The 27,963-nt window shown below is 40.7% G+C and overlaps 1 protein-coding gene across 1 annotated transcript in view; it reads left to right on the plus strand.

Annotated features, from left to right (window-relative positions):
- Window positions 1-27,963, plus strand: part of LOC128694075 (DNA polymerase kappa-like) — a 103,309-nt gene that overhangs the window by 12,190 nt on the left and 63,156 nt on the right. The window contains exons 2-3 of the mRNA XM_070093846.1: window positions 14,771-14,980; window positions 21,949-22,115. Coding sequence (XP_069949947.1) covers window positions 14,869-14,980; window positions 21,949-22,115 — 279 coding nt within the window. The 5' untranslated portion in view covers window positions 14,771-14,868. The remainder of the gene's footprint in view (window positions 1-14,770; window positions 14,981-21,948; window positions 22,116-27,963) is intronic.

Consider the following 27,963-nt stretch of genomic DNA (forward strand, 5'->3'; position numbering starts at 1 on the left):
AAGGGTTAAGTAGGTGTGGGGAGTTTTTATATAGGTGTGGGGAGAGTTATTATGTAGGTGTGGGGGAGTTATTATGTGGGAATGGCCTTCATAGAAAACCTGACAACATTCTATAACCGATGGGAAAATAAAAGGACTGGGCCAGATGGTGATGTCGCTCCTTGTGCAAATGCTGTGCTGGTAGACAGTACCGGTAAGAATAGAAAAATGAAAGTTGGTGGCCCGGAGGTTGACAGGAGCTGTAGTGCTGGGGAAACAGGTGTAGACAAGGACATGCAAACCCCAAGGTTACAAACTAGCAATACCACTGGAGATAGTAAACAAGGGGATGCCCCAAGGAATAGTGAAGATAAAATACCAGAAAATACTGGTGAAGGTACCATTGTTAGTATAGGTGACAGAAGGAGACAGAAAAACATGCACCGGTAGGGAATGCAGCCACCGAAAAACCAAGGCAAACAGAAATCAAACCTATACAGATTCTATGCCTTATGTATATACAGTGGACCCCCGCATAACGATTACCTCCGAATGCGACCAATTATGTAAGTGTATTTATGTAAGTGCGTTTGTATGTGTATGTTTGGGGGTCTGAAATGGACTAATCTACTTCACAATATTCCTTATGGGAACAAATTCGGTCAGTACTGGCACCTGAACATACTTCTGGAGTGAAAAAATATCGTTAACCGGGGGTCCACTGTATAGGCACACATAAGTACGATAAGGCCTAAATTACTGGGAACGGTTGAAGGCCCTTGATTTGTATTCCCTGGAATGCAGACAAGAGAGATAAATGATAATATACACTTAGAAGGGATTAGTACCAAACTTGCACATGAAAATCGCTCCCTATGAAAGCCAAAGACTCAACAGGAGATGCAACATTCCTTCAAAGAAAAGCAGGGGCGCCACGAGTACACTGAGAGACAACACAACAAGTGTCCAGGGCCCAAGACTGTTCAGTTGCCTCCCAGCATACATAAGGGGGATTACCAGTAGACTCCTGGCTGTCTTCAAGGAGGTGCTGGACAGGCACCTAAAGTCAATACCTGACCAGATGGGCTGTGGTTCATATGTCAGTTTGTGTGTGGCCAGCAGTAACAGCCTGATTGAACAGACTTTGATCCACCACGAGGCCTAGTCTCAGACCAAGCTGCAAGGGCGTTGACCCCCGAAACCCTTTCCAGGTATACTCCAGCTATTCTCCAGACATGGAATATCTGGAAAAACGGATGGGATGTGCAACTTTGACCACCCCAAAAAATGCCATGCCCATAGGAAAACAGGAGAATGTAACCTTTCTTCCTGTAAGTTTTACCACCCTGAAATGTGTCGCTCTTCTGTTCAGGAAAGACAATGCTGTGACTTGTATTGTCAGGCACACCACCTAAAAGGGACAAGAAGACACAGAACATCCAGACCATAGAAAAACCTGGGTAGCCACAACCACTCCAGAGAGAGGGGTTTTTTAGTGCCAGGAAGGAAAAAAAGTTGGCAGGAAATGACAGAAATTGTACAGAAACTTAGATCGCTTCTGGAGCGGAATCACAGTCAGTGGCCTTCACCCCAAAACAACAGATATTAGTGCCATGAAGAAAAAGACCCCACCATATACCATCAGTAAGGCAACATTCATCTTTACAAACATACAGGGTCGAAAGTCAACAATGAACAACAAAATATTACCTGTCATGCATGGACTGCTTACAGAGTCAAACACAATGTTCGCAGTTTTCGCAGAGACCCACATAAAGGATCACCTTGACAATGAAATACGGATCCCAGGTTATAGCTCTACAGATGCAACAGACTGAATAAGCAAAAGGGGGGGGGGGGAGGAAAGGGTTGGTCTGTACATCACAGAGGCGCTGATATGCTCAGAACTACTAAATGCCTCTAAAGATATAATTGAAGTTTTGGCAGTAACACAGAACGCAGAACACAGAGAGTAGTCGTCAACAGAGTAAAGTCCGAGGCAGCTACGGTGAAAAGCTCTGTTCCACAAGGCACAGTACTCGCTCCCATCTTGTTCCTCATCCTCATATCCGACATAGACAAGGATGTCAGCCACAGCACCGTGTCTTCCTTTGCAGATGACACCCGAATCTGCATGACAGTGTCTTCCATTGCAGACACTGCAAGGCTCCAGGCGGACATCAACCAACAATATGAAGTTCAACGATGAGAAATTTCAATTACTCAGATGTGGTAAACACGAGGAAATTAAATCTTCATCAGAGTACAAAACAAATTCTGGCCCCAAAATAGAGCGAAACACCAACGTCAAAGACCTGGGAGTGATCATGTCGGAGGATCTCACCTTCAAGGACCATAACATTGTATCAATTGCATCTGCTAGAAAAATGACAGGATGGATAATGAGAACCTTCAAAACTAGGGAGGCCAAGCCCATGATGACACTCTTCAGGTCACTTGTTCTATCTAGGCTGGAATATTGCTGCACACTAACAGCACCTTTCAAGGCAGGTGAAATTGCTGACCTAGAAAATGTACAGAGAACCTTCACGGCGTGCATAACGGAGATAAAACACCTCAATTACTGGGAGCGCTTGAGGTTCCTAAACCTGTATTCCCTGGAATGCAGGCGGGAGAGATACATGATTATATACACCTGGAAAATCCTAGGGGGACTAGTACCGAACTTGCACACGAAAATCACTCACTACGAAAGCAAAAGACTTGGCAGACGATGCAACATCCCCCCAATGAAAAGCAGGGGTGTCACTAGCACGTTAAGAGACCATACAATAAGTGTCAGGGGCCTGAGACTGTTCAACTGCCTCCCAGCATACATAAGGGGGATTACCAACAGACCCCTGGCAGTCTTCAGGCTGGCACTGGACAAGCATCTAAAGTCGGTTCCTGACCAGCCGGGCTGTGGCTCGTACGTTGGTTTGCATGCAGCCAGCAGCAACAGCCTGGTTGATCAGGCTCTGATCCACCAGGAGGCCTGGTCACAGACCGGGCCGCGGGGGCGTTGACCCCCGGAACTCTCTCCAGGTAAACTCCAGGTAAACTCCAGTAAAGATCTTGAATCAAAACCTGGCCATTGTGGTTGTATACAAGCCTCTAAAGGCAACTTCCCAACAATTCCAGGAACAGCTCTTGAAAATAGACCACTGTCTGGAAAATCTTCCAGCTCCTGCCCCAAACATCTTGCTCCTGGGGGATTTCAACCTAAGGCACCTAAAATGGAGGAATGTAGCAAATAATGCTGTAGCAGAGATAACCCCAGGAGGCAACTCAGATGAAAACTCACATACACATGAGCTTTTAAATCTCTGCACCAAATTCACCTTAAACCAGCAAACAATAGAGCCAATAAAATTGGAGAATGTACTGGACCTCATCTTAACTAACAATGGTGATCTGACATGAAATATTACCATATCAAAGCAATATACTCAGATCACAACATAATGGAGGTTCAGACATGTATGCGCGGGGCCCCAAACCAACAAAATGTGATCGGTCACAAGGGAGTCTTTGCCAAATTCAACTTCAGTAACAAAAACATAAGGTGGGACAAAGTCAACCAGGTCCTGAATGATATAAACTGGGAAAATAGCCTAAGCAACACGGATCCAAACCTATGTCTAGAACAAATTAACTCTGTGGCACTCGAGGTATGCTCAAAGCATATTCCTTTAGGAAAAGGAAGAGAAGATGTAAACTAAAAAGAGAAAGGTGCTCCCTGTATAGGCAAAGGCAGAGAATAACAGAGCGGTTAAAGGAGGCCAATACGTATATCTGTAATACAAAGGGAGGCACTGGTCAGAGAAATAGTAAACATCTGGCTAAAGCTAAAGGAATCTTACAGGAGTCAAGAAATGCAGAAAGAACTAAAAGCGAAAAATGAAATTGAAAGAAACCCAAAATATTTCTTTTCTTATGCCAAATCAAAGTCGAGAACAACATCCAGTATTGGGGCCCTACTTAAACAAGATGGATCCTACACAGATGACAGCAAAGAAATGAGTGAGCAACTCAAGTCCCAATATGACTTGGTTTTTAGCGAGCCGCTAACCAGACAGAGTGGAAAACCTAAATGAATTTTTTATGAGCGAGACACAGAATTTGATGGACTCAAACCTATCTGACATCATCCTGATGCCAAATGACTTTGAAAAGGCAATAAATGACTTGCCCATGCACTCTACCCCAGGCCCAGACTCCTGGAACTCTGTGTTCATCAAGAACTGCAAGAATCCCCTATCATGTGCTATTAACATCCTATGGAGAGGGAGCATGGACACAGGTCATCCCACAGCTGCTAAAAACAACAGACAGCCTCACTCCACAAAGGGTACAGTAAAACAATAACAAAAAACTTCGGGTCTCCCTCAACATTAATGTTTTCCACTTTCGCAGGCTTCAAACATTTGTAAATTCCCAGCTGCCAAATCATATTTATGCTTCGTGCCACCCACACGTCTCTGCTACCCTCCCTCCGACCCCCTCAGCCGGCAGCCAGCCCACCCGCCACTCGCTCACTCAGTCATTATCTAGCCACTCTTCTTGTCGGTCTGTGTTGTTTGTGTGTCCTATCGTGTTTGTGTGGTGGTGAAAGTATGGCCCCCAAGTGAGCAGCATCCGCTGTTGATGAGCCAACCCCTAAGCGCTCAGAGAAAGTCAAGAATCTGGAGCAGAAAGTGAAATTGCTAGACAAGTGTAGGGCAGGTAATTTGAGCAGTTCTGCCATTGGAAAATTATTTAACCCTTGAACTGTCCAAACAGATTTATGTTCACATACGTTGTGCTCCAAAAGTAGATCTACATTTTTTTACATATTTTCAAATACTATAAAAAAAGTAGATCAAAGTTTTTTACACGTTTTCAAATGAAAAAAAAAAGATATACTTTTTTACATACTTTCAAATGTTGAAAAAATGTAGATCTACATTTGGACAGTTTAAGGGTTAATGTAAATGAAAGCACAGTGAACTCAATCAAGAAAAATGGGGCTAAGATAAGGGCGGCACTAGCATCTACTGCTCCTCCCTCAGCCAAGCAAGTGTCACAAGTAAGAAACAGTGCGATGTCTAAGATGGAATCAGCATTATTTGTGTGGATTTCAGACCAAAATAGAAAAGGAAATCCCATAGACAACAGTGCAATTCATGTAAAGGGAAAGACTTTGTATGATACATTGGCTAGTGTTAAGGCTAGCACCAGTGCAGAACCTATCCATCCTGACTTCCTAGCAAGTAAAGGATGGTTTGAAAAATTTAAGAGATGGTTCTCCCTGCACAACCTGAAGATGAGAATCAAGTTTGGCAGATCACGTTTTGGGTTGTTGGAGGGTTTTGTGGCCAGAGTGTGTGTGTGATTTTGTTGGATTTGCTCCTCAGGAAGAGGTTGCCAAACCCGTGAGGAAGACTGTGGAGTTAGCAAGGCTAGTTGGTGGTGAAGGGTTTGAGGACATGCAGGAGGGTGAGGTCAGAGAATTGGTTGAAAAACATGCACTGGGGCTAAATGATGAAGAGTTGTTGGAGATTGTGCAGGCAGGGAGTGAGGGTGAAGAAGAGGAGAGTGTTGCTGAGGCCAATCAACCTCAAGCCCTCACCCTTGAAAAACTAGGACAAGTGATGAGAATGACAGAACAGCTCAAACAATTTATGTACGACATAGACCCACCAATGTTGAGGGCTTTGAAGGTGATGAACGACATTGATAAGAGCATAATTCCCTACAAAACTCTGTAGATATGAAGAGGAAGTGGTTTCAGTTGCCCATCATAATGTTCTTCACAAGGAAGCCTGCCACTACCCCTACTGCCTCACCTGAGCCTCAACCCATCGGCAGTGACACTGGCAGCAAAGAGTTAGAATCCACACACTTGACTCATCATGCCATGCAGTTACACTCCATAAAATCACGTCCATTCAACTGTCATCAGTAACTGCATGGCTAACTATCATCACTATCATCATCGTCATTGTCATCATCACAAATCAGAGGTCATTGGCCTTACGAGTGGTGAGTGTTTTGTTTGTTCATTATTTGTTATTAACTATAACATGTATGTAGTACTATATAGTACAATATTTTGCGATGTTTTCATGTGTTTTTTGATTGTTCATGGTTCAGTAGGTTAAGGAACCAGTATTGTAGTATTATACATTTCCCTACAATATATTGGGGCACCAAACATTTGCGATTTTTCGACATTTGTAAGGTTCTTGATCCCCTAACCCTCATGAATGTTGCGGGAGACCTGTTCAGACCGATAGCAATAACATCCCATATCATAAAAATCTTTAGAAGGGTTCTAAGAAGCAAGATCACCACCCATCTAGGTACCCATCAGTTACACAACTCAGGGCAACATGGGTTTAGAGCAAGTCTCACCCCTGTGGGACCCCGCTCATCACAGGTGTCCACTCTGACACCTCATCACATATCATGACTCGCTGATGCCTTGCCGTCAGGTATTCTCTGATCCATTGCAGTGCCTTCCCTGTTATACCTGCCTGGTCCTCCAGCTTTTGTGCTAATCTCTTGCGTGGAACTGTGTGCCTACTTACAGTCCAAGAAAACACAGTCTACCCACCTCTCTCTCTCCTGTTTTACTGCTGTCACCTTGTCATAGAACTCCAGTAGGGCCAGTGGGCCCCTCTGGCTACTTCAGCCAGTGTGTCAACCATCTCTCTGTTACTCTCATCATATTCTTGTCTTAGCCTCCTACTATTCTTTGGTGGGTTATACATCACTGCAATCACCACCTTGGGACCTCCTGTCTGAAGTGTTCCTATTATGTAGTGCCTTGCTTCTCTTCTGTCTCTGTCTTCTCTCTCCAACTCCCCAAAATCCCATTGGTTTTTGATGAGCAGTGCCAATCCTCCACCCCCCCTTCCTGTTCCCTCTGTCTTTCCTCAGGATCTGATGTCCAGTTGGAAAGATGTTGTCTGTTATCATTCCTGTGAGCTTCTTGATTTCTGTGAGAGTTATGATGTCTGGTGATGCCTCTGATTTTTTCGTGCCACTTCTTCCACTTATTCGTTATTCCATCTGCGTTGATGTACCATTTTATTTTTTTATTTTATTATTATTTACAATTTGAGCACACATACAGAGGTACAAAAAAATACAGATAAGAGCAGCATGCCAAAGCCACTTATACTATGCATAGCATTACGGGCTGGCTTAAAATTAACTTAAGATTAACTAAGCAATGATGAAATCAGTGATAAAACATTACTGTAAACAGATTACTATAAAGCACAAGTGAGTATTACAAAGACAGGTCATATGGTTGCATGCATTGTTGTACATTCAGTCGTATGGAGTATTCTGTTAGGTAGTGTATTTAAAAAATAATAAAGTTAGATTGGGTTTTAGGTTTAACATTTATGTGATATAATTGTGAGAAACATTTAAGATATACAATTTATAAGGTTCAGTTATTCAGTATTTATTTGGTTTTGGGTGAGTAAGTGATCTTTGAGAAGAGACTTGAATTTATGAACAGGTAGTGTTTCTTTTATATTTACAGGTAATGAATTCCAGATTTTAGGGCCTTTTTATGTGCATTGAGTTTTTGCATAGCGTGAGATGGACACAAGGAACATCAAAGAGTGATCTGTGCCTTGTGTTATGGTCATGTGTTCTGTTGAGGTTGGCAAGGAGATGTTTGAGGGGAGGGTTAATATCAGAGTTAAGTGTTCTATGTATGTAATAAGTGCAATAATAAGTATGGATGTTTTGTATGGTGAGTAGGTTGAGTGTTTTGAATATTGGTGGAGTGTGCTGCCTGTAGTGAGAATTTGTTATCATTCTGACTGCAGCCTTTTGTTGGGTAATTAGTGGTCTGAGATGGTTAATTGTTGTTGAGCCCCATGCACAAATTCCATAGGTGAGATAGGGGTAAATAAGAGAGTGATAAAGGGCCAGGAGGGCTGACTGTGGAACATAGTACCGCATCTTCGATAGTATGCCTACAGTCTTGGAAATTTTCTTAGAAATTTGTTGTATATGTGTATGAAATTTGAGTCTATTATCAAGGTGGATTCCTAAGAATTTTTCCTCTGTTAGCTTTGTGATAGGTGATCTGTTTATCATTATGTTAAGAGGGACATCTGTAGCTCTGTTACCAAACTGAATGAAGTAGGTTTTGTCAATGTTTAGTGTAAGTTTGTTAGTCCTCATCCAGGTAGATATTTTCTGTAATTCGGTGTTTACAGTATTGGCTAGCGTGACTGGGCTTGGGTGAGAGAAGACGTATGTAGTGTCATCTGCAAATAGTGTGGGTTTGAGTAATTGCGAAGCATTTGGTAGGTCATTTATGTATAGGAGAAAGAGAAGAGGGCCAAGGACACTTCCCTGTGGGACACCAACTGTAATTGGTTGTGCAGAAGAGTTTGCCCCATTTGCGTACACATATTGGCTTCTGTTGCTGAGGTATGACTTGAGGTAGTTGAGGGAGTGCCCTCTAATACCATAGTGTGCCAATTTTACGTGGAGCAAGTCATGGTCAACTGTATCAAAAGCTTTACGTAAGTCAATGAAGATCCCCAGTGGGACTTCTTTTTTCTCTATTGCAGTGTATATATGTTCTAGCATGTGTATAATAGCATCATTAGTATTTTTATTAGGCCTGAATCCAAATTGGCAGGGGTTGAGAATGTTATGGGAGATGAGGTAGGAGTAGATTCGTTTATGAATTAATTTTTCGAAGATTTTTGAGAGAGGGTGTAAGTTGGATATTGGCCTATAGTTATTCAACTCTGTTTGGTCTCCTCCTTTGTGGATCGGGGTGACCCTTGCTATTTTGAGAACTGTAGGGAAGGTGGAGGATTCAATGGATTTGTTAAAGAGTGTTGCAATGATTGGTGATAGTACTTGTGACGCTTTTTTGTATATAAAGAGTGGTAAGGTATTTAAATCTCCTGCCTTGTCTTTTAGTGCGTTGATAATAAGGGAGACTTCGTATGGGTTCAGTTTCCACTCCAACACTGTATTCTGTATGTCTTTGGGTTCCGTTGCAGCTATCAATGAAGTTCTTCAGGTCAGGATTAATATGAGAATTTATTGTTCTGTATATGCAGGGTGCACTATAATAAGAGCGAATGTTTTGTATAGTAAGTAGAGTTAGGCCTTTGAAGAGTGGGGGAAGGGGTGTTGTCTGACAGTAGACTGTGTGACCATTCATTATTATTGTCTCTCTACAATACATATCTTAAAATGGCAGGCAGTATCAGCTACCACCACCACCATCTGCCATCGACATGTCAACATCAGTAAAAATAAGCAGTGTCTTTACTAAACTATACCTAATATATAGAAACAAATCACACTGATACCAAAGAAACACATGCTCAAGATAAATGCCAAAAAATGGTGTGGGAGGATTTTGCTGTTTTTTATATCTATGATGGCTTCAACCATATTAGCCCTTCTCCCAGTAGTGTGGAGGCTTCTGTGGCTCAGTAAAGTATAAGCTGTGCTTATTCAAATTAAATAAAATACAGTGTACAGAAATGATTGACACTTGATAATACATGTAGAAGTCCATGGTTATGCAGAGCATTTCTGGCAAGCTTAAGCCTAACTTAAGACTATAAGAGCAATAAACATTATACGTATTAGTATATATATATATTATTTATTTTTTTTTTTTTTTTTTATTATCACACTGGCCGATTCCCACCAAGGCAGGGTGGCCCGAAAAAGAAAAACTTTCACCATCATTCACTCCATCACTGTCTTGCCAGAAGGGTGCTTTACACTACAGTTTTTAAACTGCAACATTAACACCCCTTCTTCAGAGTGCAGGCACTGTACTTCCCATCTCCAGGACTCAAGTCCGGCCTGCCGGTTTCCCTGAAACCCTTCATAAATGTTACTTTGCTCACACTCCAACAGCACGTCAAGTATTATAAACCATTTGTCTCCATTCACTCCTATCAAACACGCTCACGCATGCCTGCTGGAAGTCCAAGCCCCTCGCACACAAAACCTCCTTTACTCCCTCTCTCCAACCTTTCCTAGGCCGACCCCTACCCCGCCTTCCTTCCACTACAGACTGATACACTCCTGAAGTCATTCTGTTTCGCTCCATTCTCTCTACATGTCCGAACCACCTCAACAACCCTTCCTCAGCCCTCTGGACAACAGTTTTGGTAATCCCGCACCTCCTCCTAACTTCCAAACTACGAATTCTCTGCATTATATTCACACCACACATTGCCCTCAGACATGACATCTCCACTGCCTCCAGCCTTCTCCTCGCTGCAACATTCATCACCCATGCTTCACACCCATATAAGAGCGTTGGTAAAACTATACTCTCATACATTCCCCTCTTTGCCTCCAAGGACAAAGTTCTTTGTCTCCACAGACTCCTAAGTGCACCACTCACTCTTTTCCCCTCATCAATTCTATGATTCACCTCATCTTTCATAGACCCATCCGCTGACACGTCTACTCCCAAATATCTGAATACATTCACCTCCTCCATACTCTCTCCCTCCAATCTGATATTCAATCTTTCATCACCTAATCTTTTTGTTATCCTCATAACCTTACTCTTTCCTGTATTCACCTTTAATTTTCTTCTTTTGCACACCCTTCCAAATTCATCCACCAATCTCTGCAACTTCTCTTCAGAATCTCCCAAGAGCACAGTGTCATCAGCAAAGAGCAGCTGTGACAACTCCCACTTTGTGTGTGATTCTTTATCTTTTAACTCCACGCCTCTTGCCAAGACCCTCGCATTTACTTCTCTTACAACCCCGTCTATAAATATATTAAACAACCACGGTGACATCACACATCCTTGTCTAAGGCCTACTTTTACTGGGAAATAATTTCCCTCTTTCCTACATACTCTAACTTGAGCCTCACTATCCTCGTAAAAACTCTTCACTGCTTTCAGTAACCTACCTCCTACACCATACACTTGCAACATCTGCCACATTGCCCCCCTATCCACCCTGTCATATGCCTTTTCCAAATCCATAAATGCCACAAAGACCTTTTTAGCCTTATCTAAATACTGTTCACTTATATGTTTCACTGTAAACACCTGGTCCACACACCCCCTACCTTTCCTAAAGCCTCCTTGTTCATCTGCTATCCTATTCTCCGTCTTACTCTTAATTCTTTCAATAATAACTCTACCATACACTTTACCAGGTATACTCAGCAGACTTATCCCCCTATAATTTTTGCACTCTCTTTTATCCCCTTTGCCTTTATACATAGGAACTATGCATGCTCTCTGCCAATCCCTAGGTACCTTACCCTCTTCCATACATTTATTATATAATTGCACCAACCACTCCAAAACTATATCCCCACCTGCTTTTAACATTTCTATTCTACGTATATGTATACAGTGGACCCTCGAGTTTTGGCAGCCTCGACTTTCTTGAAATTCGACCTTCGGCGAGTTTTTTTGGTAAAATTTGGCCTTGAGTTTCGTGATTAGACTCGTGTTTCGGCGACCGTCCGGTACCCGTCCGCCCATCACCGCGCACACCAAGCCAGTCTCTCATGCCATTCATGCTCAGTGTGCCATTGTTTACCAACACGTGACCATCACCCCGTGGGTTCATACAATATATTTCATAATAATCCATTGTTTTTTGTGCTTGCAACTGCTAAATAAGTCATCATGGACCCAAGGAAAGCTAGTGCAAGCCCTTTGGTAAATAAAGTGAGGAACACGATCCAGAGGGATTTTGAAGGGTTTGAGGCAGACCCTGTCCAGCCGACCCTCTGCCTGTTGTGGAAGGTGTTGTGGCATTGGGCAAGTCCATGGGGTTGCAGGTGAGTGACAGGGATGTGGAAGAGTTGGTGGAGGACCACAGGGAAGAGCTAACCACTGATGAACTGCAAGAGCTTCAACTGGAACAGTATCAGGCCACAGCCAAGGAACTTGCTTCAGAGGAGGAGGAAAAGAGAGTGAAGGAGGTTCCTTCTTCAGTGATAAGGACATGTGTGGAATGTGGAATGAGTTGCAAAGTTTTGTTGAAAAGTATCACCCTGACCAAGCTGAAACAAGCCATATCTGCAACATGTACAATGACAGTGTTGTGTCCCACTTCAGGGAAATCTTAAAGAAACGCCAGAAAAAGACCTCTCTGGACAGATATTTTGTTCCCAGTGGCATTAAAAGAAGAAGGGAAGTAACCCCAGATAAGGACTTGCTACCTAAAGTCCTAATGGAAGGAGATTCTCCTTCCAAAAAATAGTGTACACCTTCCTCCTATCCCCTCCTCCCATCTTCCATCCACCCAGAAGTCTTCAGTAAAGGTAAGTGTAATGTTATTATTATTTTTTATATGCATGTACTTGATTTCTCATTGATTTCAGTATAATGTATAAATCTTTATTTAATTTGAAAAAAAAAAAAATTATTTTAATATTTTTGGGTGTCTGGAACGGATTAATTTTATTTCCATTATTTCTTATGGGGAAAATGGTTTCGAGTTTCGTGAATTTCGACTTTCGGCAGGCTCTCTGGAACGGATTAATCACGAAACTCGGGGGTCCACTGTATAAGGACATCAAAGGTATACACATAATAAAATTGATTTAGTGAATATGTAACATATGTACAGGAGGGACCTGGTTTATGGTGCTTCGCTTCTCTGCAATTTATTAATAAAGCAGTTTCAAATTGTGCATTCTGAAATATTTATGGAGCAGCTGATTTGCTATTGCAGTATGATCCTCCCAGCTGGGCATCTGCATGTCATTTTTCTTTCTCTCGGTTTGTTTACATCTTCTGTGAGCTCTGCATCTCTCTGGATTCTGTCTAGAATGCCAGAGTTAAGTTGCTGCTTTTTGCCCATCTTGTGGTATAGAAGCATGCTTCACGCTGTCCTTGAAGTGGATCCAAGTGTGGTACTTTGACAGTATTGGCCTTGTACATAACAGTAAGGCCACCCACATCCCTCCTGTGTTGAAGGCTCTGCTGAAATGACAGATCTATCCAGGATTGGTCCAGGTGAGAGATGAGACGTCTTGTTCTGTTCTCTACTCTCTCAAGCAGTCGCAGATGAGAGGGGGGGGGCCAGGCAAACCAAGGAAGTAGAGCATACTCAAGGTGTGAGCATTCTTGTGCCTCATACAGAATCTTGCAACCCTTACTGTCAAGCAGATGTGAGATACCGTGAAGTGCTGTAAGCTTCCTGGCTGCCTTGTTTGCAAGATTTACATCGTGGTTCTACATGGTCAATCTGGAGTCAAATTTCACCCCAAGGATATCAACTTCTTTCCCAGGTGCCAACACCCTCCCATTCATCCTTACTACTGCACCAGCATTACCATCATGGTGCCTAGAGACTATCATCATCATCATCATTTGTGTTTTCTTAGGTGCAAATGTTACACGCCATCTATTTCACTGGCATTAATTGAAGATTAAACCCAGTCACAATGTGCCTATAAGCTGAGCCATTATCCAGGCCAAGGCCCTAAGTCTCTTCAATTCTGTGAAGGCTGGAAGAGGCCAGGAAGCTGCTTAAGATAAATTCAAAGCTAGTAGAGGCTTGTTTCATAGGTTTAAGGAAAGAAGCCAGCTTCACAACATCAAAGTGCAGGGTGACACAGCTACCATAAACACTGTAACTGCAGAAAATTATCAGCATGAGCTAGCTGGGATAATTGTAGGTGGTGGATATACCAAGCAGCAGAGTTTTAATGTAGATGAAACTGCATTAAATTGGAAAATGCCATCAAGGGGATATACCAAGCAGCAGAGTTTTAATGTAGATGAAACTGCATTAAATTGGAAAATGCCATCAAGGGGATATACCAAGCAGCAGAGTTTTAATGTAGATGAAACTGCATTAAATTGGAAAATGCCATCAAGGGCATTTATTACTAAAGAAGATAAATCAAAGCCTGGCTTCAAAGCTGCAAAAGATAGGCTAACACTCTTGCTAGGGGCTAATGCAGCTGCTGATTGTCACTATAAATACTGTGGACCTAGCAAGGGAATTAGAATTGAATGTGGAGCCTGAGGATGTGGAAGAACTGCTTCTCACTCATGATGGGGCCCTAACAGACCAAGATCTTTCGAATGAACAGCAAAGAAAGAAGTTTCTTGAAGATTAGATCCATCCTGATGATAGTTTTACTGCCATTACGGAAATGACATTCAAGGATTTGGAAGAAGCTATCAGCTATGTAGAAATGGCAATGGCAGTTCTTGAGAAAATTTATCCAAATTTCTAAAGTAGAAGTGAGTGCAACTCTTTCAGTGGTGTTGCATACTCTAAAGAAATTTTAAGGTAAAGTTCATTACAGCACTTCGCTTTATAGCATTTCGCTGATGCAGTGGTTTTTCAATTTTACCCATTCTTCACTTATTTAAACTTCCTTCTTGGCAACCTTTAACAGCAACAGTTAGCCTTGAACATCCTTCACCATCAACAACAACACACTCTTGCAAGAGCTTCATGTAAGTCTCCTCAAAAATAAAATTCATTGAAGAGTAAGTGGCTGAAGATATACCGTCTCCTTCTGGCTTCCTTCAATAACTACTACTCACCACTTACTATAAGCCAATTTTTTATTTCATGTCATTCCTGTAGAGACCTAGCATCAGACTGCATGATGCGCCGTGTCATAACTATGGGAATTTCTTTGTACTGGATAAGAAATATGCTAATATCTTCTCAGGGAATAAAGTTATCTTAATAATGCAGATAAAATCTTGTTTCCTATGTACTGTAAAGTAATACGATATGGTATTTTGAAAATATTTCTGTTTTTGCTTGACTTTCTCCTGCAGTTACCCAAGAAGGCACCTTGCAATACTGTACCTGTACTTCAAAACTACGGTTACATCTTTTAAGAAAAGAGAAGAGTTGGAAAAATCCCAGCATCGCCATGGAGAAGGAAGATAACAGAGTTACCGAGCCTGGAGCAGTGAGCGTGCAGAGCAATCGCTCAACTGCTCCACAGATACTGACTCTTAACACAAATAAGGCTGGAATGGAAGGTACTGTATAACACTCTACATTTGCCTTACATTAGCTGTTAGGTTGGGTTTTTAAATATTTGTATTTGGCAGTGTTTAGAGTGCTGGTGGCCATTAACCCTTTCAGGGTTTTGGCCATACTAGTACGACTTACGCACCAGGGTCCTTGACGTACTAGTACTCATAAATTCTAGCGCCTTCAAATCTAGTGAGAGAAAGCTGGTAGGCCTACATATGAAAGGATGGGTCTATGTGGTCAGTGTGCGCAGTATAAAAAAAATCCTGCAGCACACAGTACGTAATGAGAAAAAAAAAAATTTTGTAAATGACCATTTGTTTATTAGCTGCCTTTCTTATTGTACTTATGATTGTAGCTGACTGCATAAAAAGTCCTACTTAACCGTATACGGTCCAAATGTATATATGTGTTCTCTCCCCCAGTGCCTCGAATATTTTGAAAAATAAAAAATTCTTTTTTTTTTCATTGAAATAAAGAGAAAATTTTTCCAAGTGTTATAGGATTAAAGTAATAAAAAAAATAGGGTCAGTACTTACTGAGATATGAGGCTGCAAAGTTGGCACTTAATGCTCACCTGATGGCACCATCAAGTCCTGCTGCTAGCAGAAGTGTTGCCAATATACCATTTTTTCTCATTTTTATATTTTATATGATTTTTATGTTCTGATAATTACAATTTATTGTAGTTCTTGTCATTTCATAACCAATCTTTGTCCTGACACTAATATTAGGCACTGAAATTGTACTCAAATTGTCACAAACACATTGACAGGTGGACATTTACACCTGCCTTGGTCATTTACTATTGTCTAGGAATATATATGCAAAGTATTTATAGGTCCCAGCAATATTTTGGATACACAGGAGTATAGAAGGAGGAGGAGGAGGAAGAAGGAAGAAGTTCCCTGAAGCAGTGATAAGATGAGATAAGTGATGACATTTGATGGGCGCCAGCGAGGGTGCAGAGATAAGATGAGATAAGGGATGGCATTTGATGGGTGCCAGTGAGGGTGCAGAGATAAGGGATGACATTTGAAGAGCTGGTATCTCTGTCTCTGATTATCTGTATGTCTGCCTTGTCTCTGTCTGCTTGTCTCTGTCCATCTCTCTGCTTGTCTCTCTCTCTGTCTCAGAGAGAGCCACTGTGAACCAACAGGTATTCTTATGCATTCCATACCCCCGGCCGGGATTGAACCCGTGGTCATAGAGTCTCAAAACTCCAGCCCGTCGAGTTTTGAGACTCTATGACCGCGGGTTCAATCCCGGCCGGGGGTATGGTTTGCAATCGTGTCATTACGATTTCTTAAGTCATTCTTATGCATTATATCTACAAGCACAGTATAGCACTTCGGATTTTTTAGGTTATCCTAGGTAATTTACACTATGTATAATTGTATTTGTGTGTACCTGTGAGATAGATAAAAAGAGATAGAGGACAGATAGACAGAGACAGGCAAACAGAGACAGACAGACAGTGATAGAGATAGACAGACACAGATAAACAGAGGTAGACAGAGACAGATAGACAGACCCTGAACTTGGGGTTAACATCAATTTCCTTTTAAAAGGGGAGTGTTAATATGACATTACATCATTGAATCCTTGGTGTTTGCCGCACTGTTTGCACTAGCTGGCGCTCAATTTAATTGGCACTCCAAGATTTTTTTAATATGGTGCACACCGAGTGTTAAGACCCATTCTGTGCTGACCAGGCATCTCAGGCCAATCATGGCAAATTTGGAGGCAGGAAAAATAAAACGTATACAGTGGACCCCCGCATAATGATGGCATCACATAGCGATTAATCCGCATACCGCTTGCTTTAATCGCAAAAATTTTGCCTCACATACCGCTTAAAAACCCGCTCACCGATTTTCGTCCGAGACGCGTCCAATGTGCGGCCTGAGCCACGCTCACATGTTCCGCCGGTGGCATTGTTTACCAGTCAGCCTCCGCGGTAACATCCAAGCATACAATCAGAATATTTTGTATTATTACAGTGTTTTCGGTGCTTTTTCTGGAAAATAAGTGACCATGGGCCCCAAGAAAGCTTCTAGTGCCAACCCTACAGCAATAAGGGTGAGAATTACAATAGAGATGAAGAAAAAGATCATTGATAAGTATGAAAGTGGAGTGCGTGTCTCCGAGCTGGCCAGGTTGTATAATAAACCCCAATCAACCATCGCTACTATTGGTGGTACAGCTGCTGCTGCTGCTGCACTGTCAGCTGCTGCTGCTGCTGTAGCATCGTCTGCTGCTGCTGCTGCTGTAGCATCGTCTGCTGCTGCTGTAACATCGTCTGTTGCTGCTGTACCACCGTCAGCTGCTGCTGCTGCTGTAGCATCGTCTGCTGCTGCTGTAGCATCGTCTGCTGCTGCTGCAGCATCGTCTGCTGCTGCTGTAGCATCGTCTGCTGCTGCTGCTGCTGCTGCTGTAGCATCGTCTGCTGCTGCTGTAGCATCGTCTGCTGCTGCTGTAGCATCGTCTGCTGCTGCTGTAGCATCGTCTGCTGCTGCTGTAGCATCGTCTGCTGCTGCTGTAGCATCGTCTGTTGCTGCTGTACCACCGTCAGCTGCTGCTGCTGCTGTAGCATCGTCTGCTGCTGCTGTAGCATCGTCTGTTGCTGCTGTACCACCGTCAGCTGCTGCTGCTGCTGTAGCACCGTTGTTGGTGTGGCTTATTGAGAATACCAAGAAACAATTAACCTCAGAGGATTTGCCACCCAGGATAACCCAAAAAAGTCAGTGTCATCGAAGACTGTCTAACTTATTTCCATTGGGGTCCTTAATCTTGTCTCCCAGGATGCAACCCACACAAGTCGACTAACACCCAGGTGAACAGGGAAAAATGCCTGGAACTAGTGCTCATATTGGTGAATTTAAAGCCAGCAAAGGTTGGTTTGAGAGATTTAAGAATCGTAGTGGCATACACAGTGTGATAAGGCCTGTTCTGGAAGAAAATGCCAAACAGGACCTACAGTACTCAGGAGGAAAAGGCACTCCCAGGACACAGTGTCTCATCAGTCATTGCTGCATCTTCAATAAAGGTAAGTGTCATTTATTCTTCATTTAGTAGACTAGTACATGCACAATATATACTGTGCATGTACTACTCTACTATTGTGCATGTATCCTTCTCTTTGTGTGTAGGAAAATGTATATTTCATGTGGTAAAAATTTTTTTTTCATACTTTTGGGTGTCTTGCACGGATTAATTTTATTTCCATTATTTCTTATGGGGAAAATTCATTCACATACCGATTATTTCGCATAACAATTACCCCTCTTGCACGGATTAAAATCGTTATGCGGGGGTCCACTGTATATACATTTGGGGCACTAGCAGTAAGAATGTATATATACATTAGGACCGTTTAGGGGTTAATAATCTATGTCTAGATCTTAAGTAACATTTAAAAATTAAAATTAGTTTTCCCAAAATACATTGCATGATTAGTGGCTTCCGTTTCTGTCTACCAATATTTTATTATATGTAAACTACTTTGTTTGTGCCTCATCAAGAAATAAAATATGTATTGAATTGTATTATCTACATCTTAACAATTTTGAGTAAGATACATGGACAACACTTGGGTATATGTATTTATTATTGCAATGTTTTGCCTACTCTGCAGGTAATTGAAAAATGTTCTGAGCAGGCAAAATGTCTTGTCAATAAACATAAGAACATAAAAAAGGAGGAACACTACAGCAGGCCTATTGACTCAACAAACAAAGAGAGATAGTAGAGGGCAATGAGTGACTAGCTCCCTTAAGGTTTATTATACAAATAGTAGGAGTCTAAGAAATAAGATAGATGAGCTAAGATTACTTGCAAGTGCAGGTAATATAGATATTATTGGTATAACAGAGACCTGGTTCAACCTGGAAGATAGAGAAATGCCTTCTAAATGCAACATACAGGGTTATAAACTATTCCACACTGATAGGGTCAACAAGAAGGGTGGTGGAGTGGTGATGTATGTCAGAGAAAATTTAAATTGTTGTCTTAGACATGATATAAGATTAGAAACATCGAACACAGAATCTGTTTGGCTACAGTTTCTCGAGAGATGTGACAAATTCATTTTGGGTGTGATTTGTAGGCCCCCAAACCTTGATAGGGAGTGCAGTAAGCTGTTATGGGACAAAATTCATAAGGCATCTAGATATGAAAATGTTGTGATAATGGGAGATTTTAACTTTAGACAAATTGATTGGAACTATATGACAGGAAATCTTGAGTCTAGTGACTTTCTTGATACAGTTCAGGATTGCTTTTTAGAACAGGTTGTGACAGAACCAACTAGAGGAAACAATCTGCTTGACTTGGTTCTTGCCAACAAAGATTCACTAATTAATAATCTTGAGGTTAATGATGAGCTTGGGGAAAGTGATCACAAATCACTTAGTTTCAATATATCATGGAATTACCCAGATAACTGCAATCAAATCTCTGTCCCAGATTTTCGCTTGGCCGACTTCATGGGACTGAAAAATTACCTGGGTGGGCTAAATTGGGATGTCCTGACTATGGGTCAGGTAGGTGATCTTGGTTGCCAATATGACGTTTTTCAGAGCATAGTTCTAGCTGCCCAGACAACTTTTGTTCCGAGTAGGGAAATTAGATCTAACAAAAATGATCCCAGATGGATGAACAATAGATTAAAACATCTCATTGGTCAAAAGAGAGGCATATATAGGCGTATCAAAAGAGGGAATGGCCAGTTAAGAAATCAATATATTCAATTAAAGAGAGAAATAAAAAAAAGAATAAGAAAAGCAAAAGGGGATTTTGAGGCTAAGGTCGCAAGGGATTCAAAGACTAACCCAAAATGGTTCTTTCAGGTATACAGAAGTAAGATTAGGGACAAGATTGGCCCACTTAAGAGTAACTCTGGTCAGATCACTGATAGTGATAAGGATATGTGTGAAATTCTCAATACCTACTTCCTCTCAGTTTTCACTCAGGAAAATACTAGCGATATTCCTGAAATAATAGATTATGTAGAACAGGATAATAAACTATGTACGATTGCGGTAACTAGTGACATGGTCCTCAGACAAATAGAGAAACTAAAACCTAACAAATCCCCAGGCCCTGATGAACTGTTTGCAAGGGTGTTAAAGGAATGTAAAGAGGAACTTAGCATACCTTTGGCTAATCTTTTTAACATATCACTACAAACTGGCATAGTGCCTGATAAGTGGAAAATGGCAAATGTAATACCTATTTACAAGGCAGGTGACAGGTCCTTGGCTTCGAACTATAGACCAATAAGCCTTACCTCCATAGTGGGAAAATTTATGAAATCAATAATTGCCGAAGCAATTCGTAGCCATCTTGATAGGCACAGATTGATTAATGAATCTCAACACGGTTTTACAAAGGGGCGTTCCTGTCTTACAAATTTACTAACTTTTTTCACTAAGGTGTTTGAGGAGGTAGATCATGGTAATGAATATGATATTGTGTATATGGACTTCAGTAAGGCTTTCATTAGAGTTCCACACCAGAGGCTATTGAGGAAACTTAAGGCACACAGAATAGGAGGAGAAATTTTTTCCTGGGTAGAGGCGTGGCTGACAAATAGGCAGCAGAGAGTTTTCATAAATGGGGAGAAATCAGAATGGGGGCACGTCACAAGTGGTGTTCCTCAGGGGTCAGTGTTGGGCCCGTTGTTGTTCACAATTTACATAAACGACATAGATGAGGGAATAAATAGCGACATAAGCAAATTTGCTGATGACACCAAAATAGGCCGTCCAATTCATTCTAATGAGGACATTAGAGCACTCCAGGATGATTTGAATAGACTGATGCAATGGTCGGAGAAGTGGCAGATGCAGTTTAATATTGACAAATGCAAAGTTCTAAATGTTGGACAGTTAAATAACCATGCCACATATAAACTAAATAATGTAGATCTTAATACTACTGATTGCGAAAAGGATTTAGGAGTTCTGGTTAGCAGTAATCTAAAACCAAGACAACAGTGCATTAGTGTTCGCAATAAAGCTAACAGAATTCTTGGCTTCATATCTAGAAGTATAAATAATAGAAGTCCTCAGGTTGTTCTTCAACTCTATGTATCCTTGGTTAGGCCTCATTTAGACTATGCTGCTCAGTTCTGGTCACCGTATTACAGAATGGATATAAATGCTCTGGAAAACGTACAAAGGAGAATGACAAAGATGATCCCATGTATCAGAAATCTTCCCTATGAGGATAGACTGAGGGCCCTGAATCTGCACTCTCTCGAAAGGCGTAGAATTAGGGGGGATATGATCGAGGTGTATAAATGGAAAACAGGAATAAATAAAGGGGATGTAAATGGCGTGCTGAAAATTTCCAGCCAAGACAGGACTCACAGCAATGGTTTCAAGTTCGAAAAATTCAGATTCAGGAAGGATATAGGAAAGCACTGGTTTGGTAATAGAGTTGTGGATGAGTGGAACAAACTCTTGAGTACAGTTATTGAGGCTAAAACGTTGTGTAGTTTTAAAAATAGGTTAGAGAAATACATAAGTGGGTGTGGGTGGGTGTGAGATGGACCTGACTAGCTTGTGCTGCTGGGTCTGGTGTAGTGCTTCATCCTTGAGTGGAGGTGACCAGACTGGGTGGGTCATTGGACTAATCCGGGGGGGGGGGGGTCATTGGGCTAATCCGGGGGGGGGGACATGGACCTGCTCCGCATGGGTCAGTAGGCCTGTTGTAGTGTTCCTTCTTTCTTATGTTCTTATACCAGGCAATACTTGTGTGCAAAAACATTCCCAACTGTTGCACGTGTCTTGCTTATTTACTTGCAACTACTGTATACCATTAATATAAGACTGCTTTGCTAGGCCTTTAAACATCAGTGACCTGCCTGACAAGGTAATCAGAAGTGGAGTTTGGCCTTGAGCCAGGCTCTGGTATTAGGAAACTTCAATATTTTCTACTATACATCTCTGTGAAATGTCTCTTTCAGGATTGGATACTGAAAGAATTAATGAGATCATAAAGACTGCGTCTGAGGGATCACGTTTTTACCAGCACAAGCAGAGGTGTCAACAACAGTTGGACAACAAGATACTGAGCTTGAAGCAAGCGGCTGCCTCCTTTACTCACCAACACATTATGAAAGCTACTTTACAGGCAAGCTTTTTTATTATGTAACTTTATCATGTTTCTCTCCCTAAGTGTCTTCACTAATGTTCTTTTATTACATATCTTTTCAATACAACACAGTATAATTTTTACTTCTTTATGTGGTACAAATAATGTAATTTAAATGTAATAAAACTTTGGTAGGTGGTACAAAAGAAACCCACTAATTACACAGTGCATTTTGGGTAGCTAATCATGATGCTTAATTGTTACCGAGGAACCAGACATAAAATATTAAGTAGGGCTTTTTGTGAAGTTTACTACAATCATAAGTACACATCACAAAGTCTTGAACCCATGGCAAGTTAGTCTTGAACCTCATAGGCCAGTGTGTTAAGTACCGTGAGAAAGGTAGCTAATGATAAATGGCCAATTACAAAAGAATTACATACAATAGACTTTTGTTTAACCCTGTAGTTACGTTCCTGAAAATGCTGTGTTAGGCAAAACTGTGTTAGACAAACTGAAGGACTTATTGGAAAAATAAGGTTACGTTTCTGGTAGCCCCCAAAAAGCCAAACAACTTTTTTTTTTGATCGACAGATCTTACAAAAATAAAAGTGAATATGTAATTGTAGTTCATTGTCGTGATGTATTATGTTGATTTTACTGCTTAAAATTACAAGTCCAACAGAAATAATAGTATTTCTTATATTAAATTGTGGGTGCTGATGTTTGTGGAGAGTTGTGCTATGGCCCTACTGGGCTGAGGTGGATGGTAGAGGTTCTGGTACTGAAATCGATGGTTGTATTGGAGTGTGCATAAATCAGTCAAGTCAGTCAGTCAATCCAATAAGTCAGTTAGTCAAGTCAGTAAGTCAGTCAGTCAAGTCAGTATGTTAACCAGTCAAGTTAGTAGTAAGTCATTTAAGTCAGTATGTCACTCAAGTCAGTAAGTCAGTCATACAGTCAGTCAAGTCAGTAATACAATCAGTCAATAAGTCAGTCAGTCAAGTCAGTAAATCAGTCAGTAAGGCAGTCAGTAAATCAGTCAGTAAGTCAGTAAGGCAGTCAGTAATACAGTCAGTCAGTCAATAATTCAGTCAGAAAGTCAGTCAGTCATCACACAGACTCATATTTACCTCATTTTTTTGTGTACAGAGTGACGTGTTCATTATGGCCACAAGTTATCTCTTGTCTGATATCTCTGTTTTCTTCGTTAATTCTAAGACTAACCTTTTCTTGCCATTTTCAGCAACACTTGTATATGCCTACTGGGTGCCATGATTGCTTGGCAGATTTCAGATATGGCAATTAAAATAGTATGTATCTAAACAAACACAGCGTGCTCCCTCCTAGCACAGAATCATCCAACAGCAAACATGTACAAACCGGGCTTGGAGGGTGGCGGGAGATGGCGGTAGGTCTCCCCTGTTGACTCGGTGGTGTAACCGACCGCTTGCTCAAAAATTTTTCCCTTCCCGCAACCGTGTTAAATTAATTTTACGATGTGTTAAACAAAATATGCCGCAATTCTTCAACTGTGCTATAACCAAAATGTGCCAGACAAAACCGTGTTAAATGATGATCTACTGTATTTCAAACTGATTCAGTGATCTTCAGTTTTGAAGAGTGACTGAACAGAGATGGTGAAGATACAGGAAGTTACTTAGCTACAGTAGAAATTCAATAGGGCATACATAATTGGTAATCCAATTATGTATGGGAGTTGAAGGAAGGTTGGAAGAAGAACAAGGACAGAATTGGATGAAAGCTGGCTTTGTCTGACATAGTAAATTGCTGTCTCAATTACATTAGGGAGATGAAGTGCTTTTTAACCCTTTGACTACCGCGATCCCAAATCCTAAATTGTCTCTCTGTGTCACAAAATTTTTGAAAAATAGAGAATTTTTTCCTGATGTTAACCCTTTGACTGTCGCGGCCGTATATATACGTCTTACGAGGTACCGTGTTTGACATATATATACTCATAAATTCTAGCGGCTTCAAATCAAGAAGGAGAAAGCTGGTAGGCCCACATGTGAGAGAATGGGTCTGTGTGGTCAGTGTGCACCACATAAAAAAAATCCTGGAGCACACAGTGCATAATAATAAAAAAAAGACTTGACCGTTTTTTTTAATTAAAATGCCGACTTTGTGGTCTATTTTCGTATAGTATTTATGGCTGTATTCTCGTTTTCTTGGTCTCATTTAATAGAATGGAAAACATATTATAGAAAAAGAGATGATTTTGATTGATTTTACTATAAAAAACCTGGAAATGGAGCTCAAAGTAGGGGAAATGTTTGATTTTTGCCGATGTTCAAAAGTAAACTAATGACATCATTGTCCAATAAATGTCCAACTAGCCATTCTAATATGCAGTCATGAATGGGTTGATGTTATTTATACAATTATTATAGTATTGGAGTAGTCTGCATAATAGTAAATTTTCTATTTTTTGTTTGAATAAAAATTCAAAATAGAAAGCAAGAGTAATATCAGAGGGGCCTGGAGACGTGACTGATGAACAAAGAAGATGTTATTTTAGATCCAGGAATTTCTGCATTGTTCATTCTGGGCCTTATTTTGAAATTGTCATATTTTTTAATTTTTGTGAAATTGGCCAAATTGCAAATTTCTGACCACGTTATTGGGTAGTTGAAATTGGTAAATGGGCAGTTTCTTGTACTCAATCGATAGAAAAAATGGAGTTCTAAAGAAATAGCTATGAGTTTGGTCGACTGAAACAAAGGAATTAGCCGAAAATAGGGCTCAGAGTGGGCGAAATCGCCGATTTGTAAATATTGCCAAGGTCGCTAACTTCGCGAGAGCGTAATTCCGTCAGTTTTCCATCAAATTTCGTTTTTTTTGGTGTCATTACAATCAGGAAAAGATTCTCTGTCATTCTGGGCCTTATTTTGAAATTGTCATATTTTTTTAATTTTTGTGAAATTGGCCAAATTGCAAATTTCTGACCACGTTATTGGGTAGTTGAAATTGGTAAATGGGCAGTTTCTTGTACTCAATCGATAGTAAAAATGGAGTTCTAAAGAAATAGCTATGAGTTTGGTCGACTGAAACAAAGGAATTAGCCGAAAATAGGGCTCAGAGTGGGCGAAATCGCCGATTTGTAAATATCGCCTAGGTCGCTAACTTCGTGAGAGCATAATTCCGTCAGTTTTCCATCAGATTTCGTTTTTTTTGTGTCATTACAATCAGGAAAAGATTCTCTATCATTCTGGGCCTTATTTTGAAATTGTCATATTTTTTAATTTTCGTGAAATTGGCCAAATTGCAAATTTCTGACCACGTTATTGGGTAGTTGAAATTGGTAAATGGGCAGTTTCTTGTACTCAATCGATAGAAAAAATGGAGTTCTAAAGAAATAGCTATGAGTTTGGTCGACTGAAACAAAGAAATTAGCCGAAAATAGGGCTCAGAGTGGGCGAAATCGCCGATTTGTAAATATCGCCTAGGTCGCTAACTTCGCGAGAGCGTAATTCCGTCAGTTTTCCATCAAATTTCGTTTTTTTGGTGTCATTACAATCAGGAAAAGATTTTCTATCATTTCATAAGAAAAAAAATAATTTTTTTTTTTTTTTTTTGAGGGACCTGACCTTCCAACGACAACATTCTTACCTCTACTAGTTGCCTACATCTCACCTCCTGGCGTTATATAAGGCTCCATTCTGTCACTTCAACTCCATATTGTTTCAGACTATGGACCAATACTCTTCTCCAGACTGAGGGACTGACCACCTCAAAACTTCAAGGGTGATGGACTGATTACATCGTCTTCAAGTATCTTCTGCTTCTATAAACTTTTCTGTACTCGACTGAAGAAGCCTACTGTGTAGGCGAAACATTTCGAAATAAAGATACCTAACTGTTGTGTATGTGTTTTACCTAACAACCTGTCGGTATTTTATACCATTTGAATGTTCACTTTGTAAAATCTACATACAGTGGACCCTTGGCTAACAATATTAATCCGTTCCTGAGAGCTCATCGTTAGATGAAATTATCGTTAGCCAAATTAATTTTCCCCATAAGAAATAATGGAAATCCAATTAATCCGTTCCAGACAGCCAAAAGTATTAAAAAAATTATTTTTTTTTTCATGAAATATACATTTCCCTACAAAGAAAACAATGAGTCATGCATAATAACTATATAAATAAATGTTAAAATGACACTTACCTTTATTGAAGAGTAATGAGTAATGAGACTTTGTTTTTCTTGAACACTCTGGGATTTTCAGTGATACATGAGTAAAGGCTTCACTTTGCAATCCCCACTAGCATTACAACAAAACAAGAAAATTAGCCTGTCTTTCATAGGTTTGTGTCCTGGAAGTGTCTTTTCCTCCTGAGTAATGTAAGTCCTGTTTGGCATTTGCTTCCAGAACAGGCTTGTTTCGTCACAGTTGAACACCTGTTGGGTTTGGAATTTTTCAGCTTCGCCATGCCTTATCACACTGTGTATGCCACTACGATTCTTAAATCTCTCAAACCAACCTTTGCTGGCCTTAAATTCACCAATATGAGCACTAGTTCCAGGCATTTTTTCCTGTTCACCTGGGTGTTAGTCGACTGTTGTGGGTCGCATCCTGGGGGACAAGATTAACCCTTTCAGGGTTTCGGCCATACTAGTATGGCTTACGCACCAGGGTTTTTGATGTATTAGTACGCCTAAATTCTAGTGCCCTCAAATCTAGTGAGAGAAAACTGGTAGGCCTACATATGAAAGAATGGGTCTATGTGGTCAGTGTGCGCAGTATAAAAAAAATCCTGCTGCACACATTGCGTAATGAGGAAAAAAAAACTTTGACCGTGTTTTTGGATTAAAACAGCGACTTTGCACAGTATTTTCGTATGGTATTTATTGTTGTATTCTAATTTTCCTGGTCTCATTGTATAGAATGTAAGACATATTACAGAAATTGAGATAATTTTGACTGGTTTTACAAAGAAAAGTACCTTGAAATTGAGCTCAAAGTAGCAGAAATGTTCGATTTTTACCAAATTTCAAAAGTAAACAAATCATGCTATGCATCCAATACACATCAACTAGTGAGTCTGATATTCTTTCACAAGTGCGCTGATATTATTTATACCATTTCTACACTAATGCAGTAGTCTGCATAACAGTAAATCTTCTATTTTTTTGTGAGAATAAAAATTCAAAGTGGAAAGCAAAAGAATGTAAGAGGGGCATGGGGACATGACTAATGAACAGAGGAAATGTTATTTTAGTGCCAGGAATGTCTTTGTTGTTTATTCTGGACCCTATTCGGAAATTGGCATCTTTTGAAATTTGTGTGAAATTGGCAAAATTGCTAAATTCTGACCACTGTATTGGATAGTTGAAATTGGTAAATGGGTAGTTTCTTGTACTCTCTCGATAGAAAAAATGCAGTTCTAGCGAAATAGTTATGATTTTTGTTGACAAGTACATTGGAATTGGCCGAAAATAGGGCTCAAAGTGGGCAAAATCGCTGATGCGTAAACATCGTCGAGACCCCTAACTTCACAAGAGCATAATTCCTTAAGTTTTCCATCAAATTTCATACTTTTGGTGTCATTATGATCGGGAAAAGATTCTCTATCTTTTCATAAGAAAAAATAATTTTTTTTTTTTTTTGAAATTCGGCTGACCCTGAGAACAAGTCTCTGAGAGGGCCTGTCGACCCTGAAAGGGTTAAGGACCCAAATGGAAATGAGTTAGACAGTCCTCGATGACTCACTGACTTTCTTGGGTTATCCTGGGTGGCTAACCCTCTGGGGTTAATTGTTTCTCGGTAATTGTTTCTCGTTAAGCCACGCCAACAACAGTCTCTCCACGTCTTCGAGTAGTACAGCTGACTGTGGTGCAGCAACAGCTGACGGTGGTG

Source organism: Cherax quadricarinatus, chromosome 43 (genome assembly GCF_038502225.1).
Source record: "Cherax quadricarinatus isolate ZL_2023a chromosome 43, ASM3850222v1, whole genome shotgun sequence".
NCBI lineage: Eukaryota > Metazoa > Arthropoda > Malacostraca > Decapoda > Parastacidae > Cherax > Cherax quadricarinatus.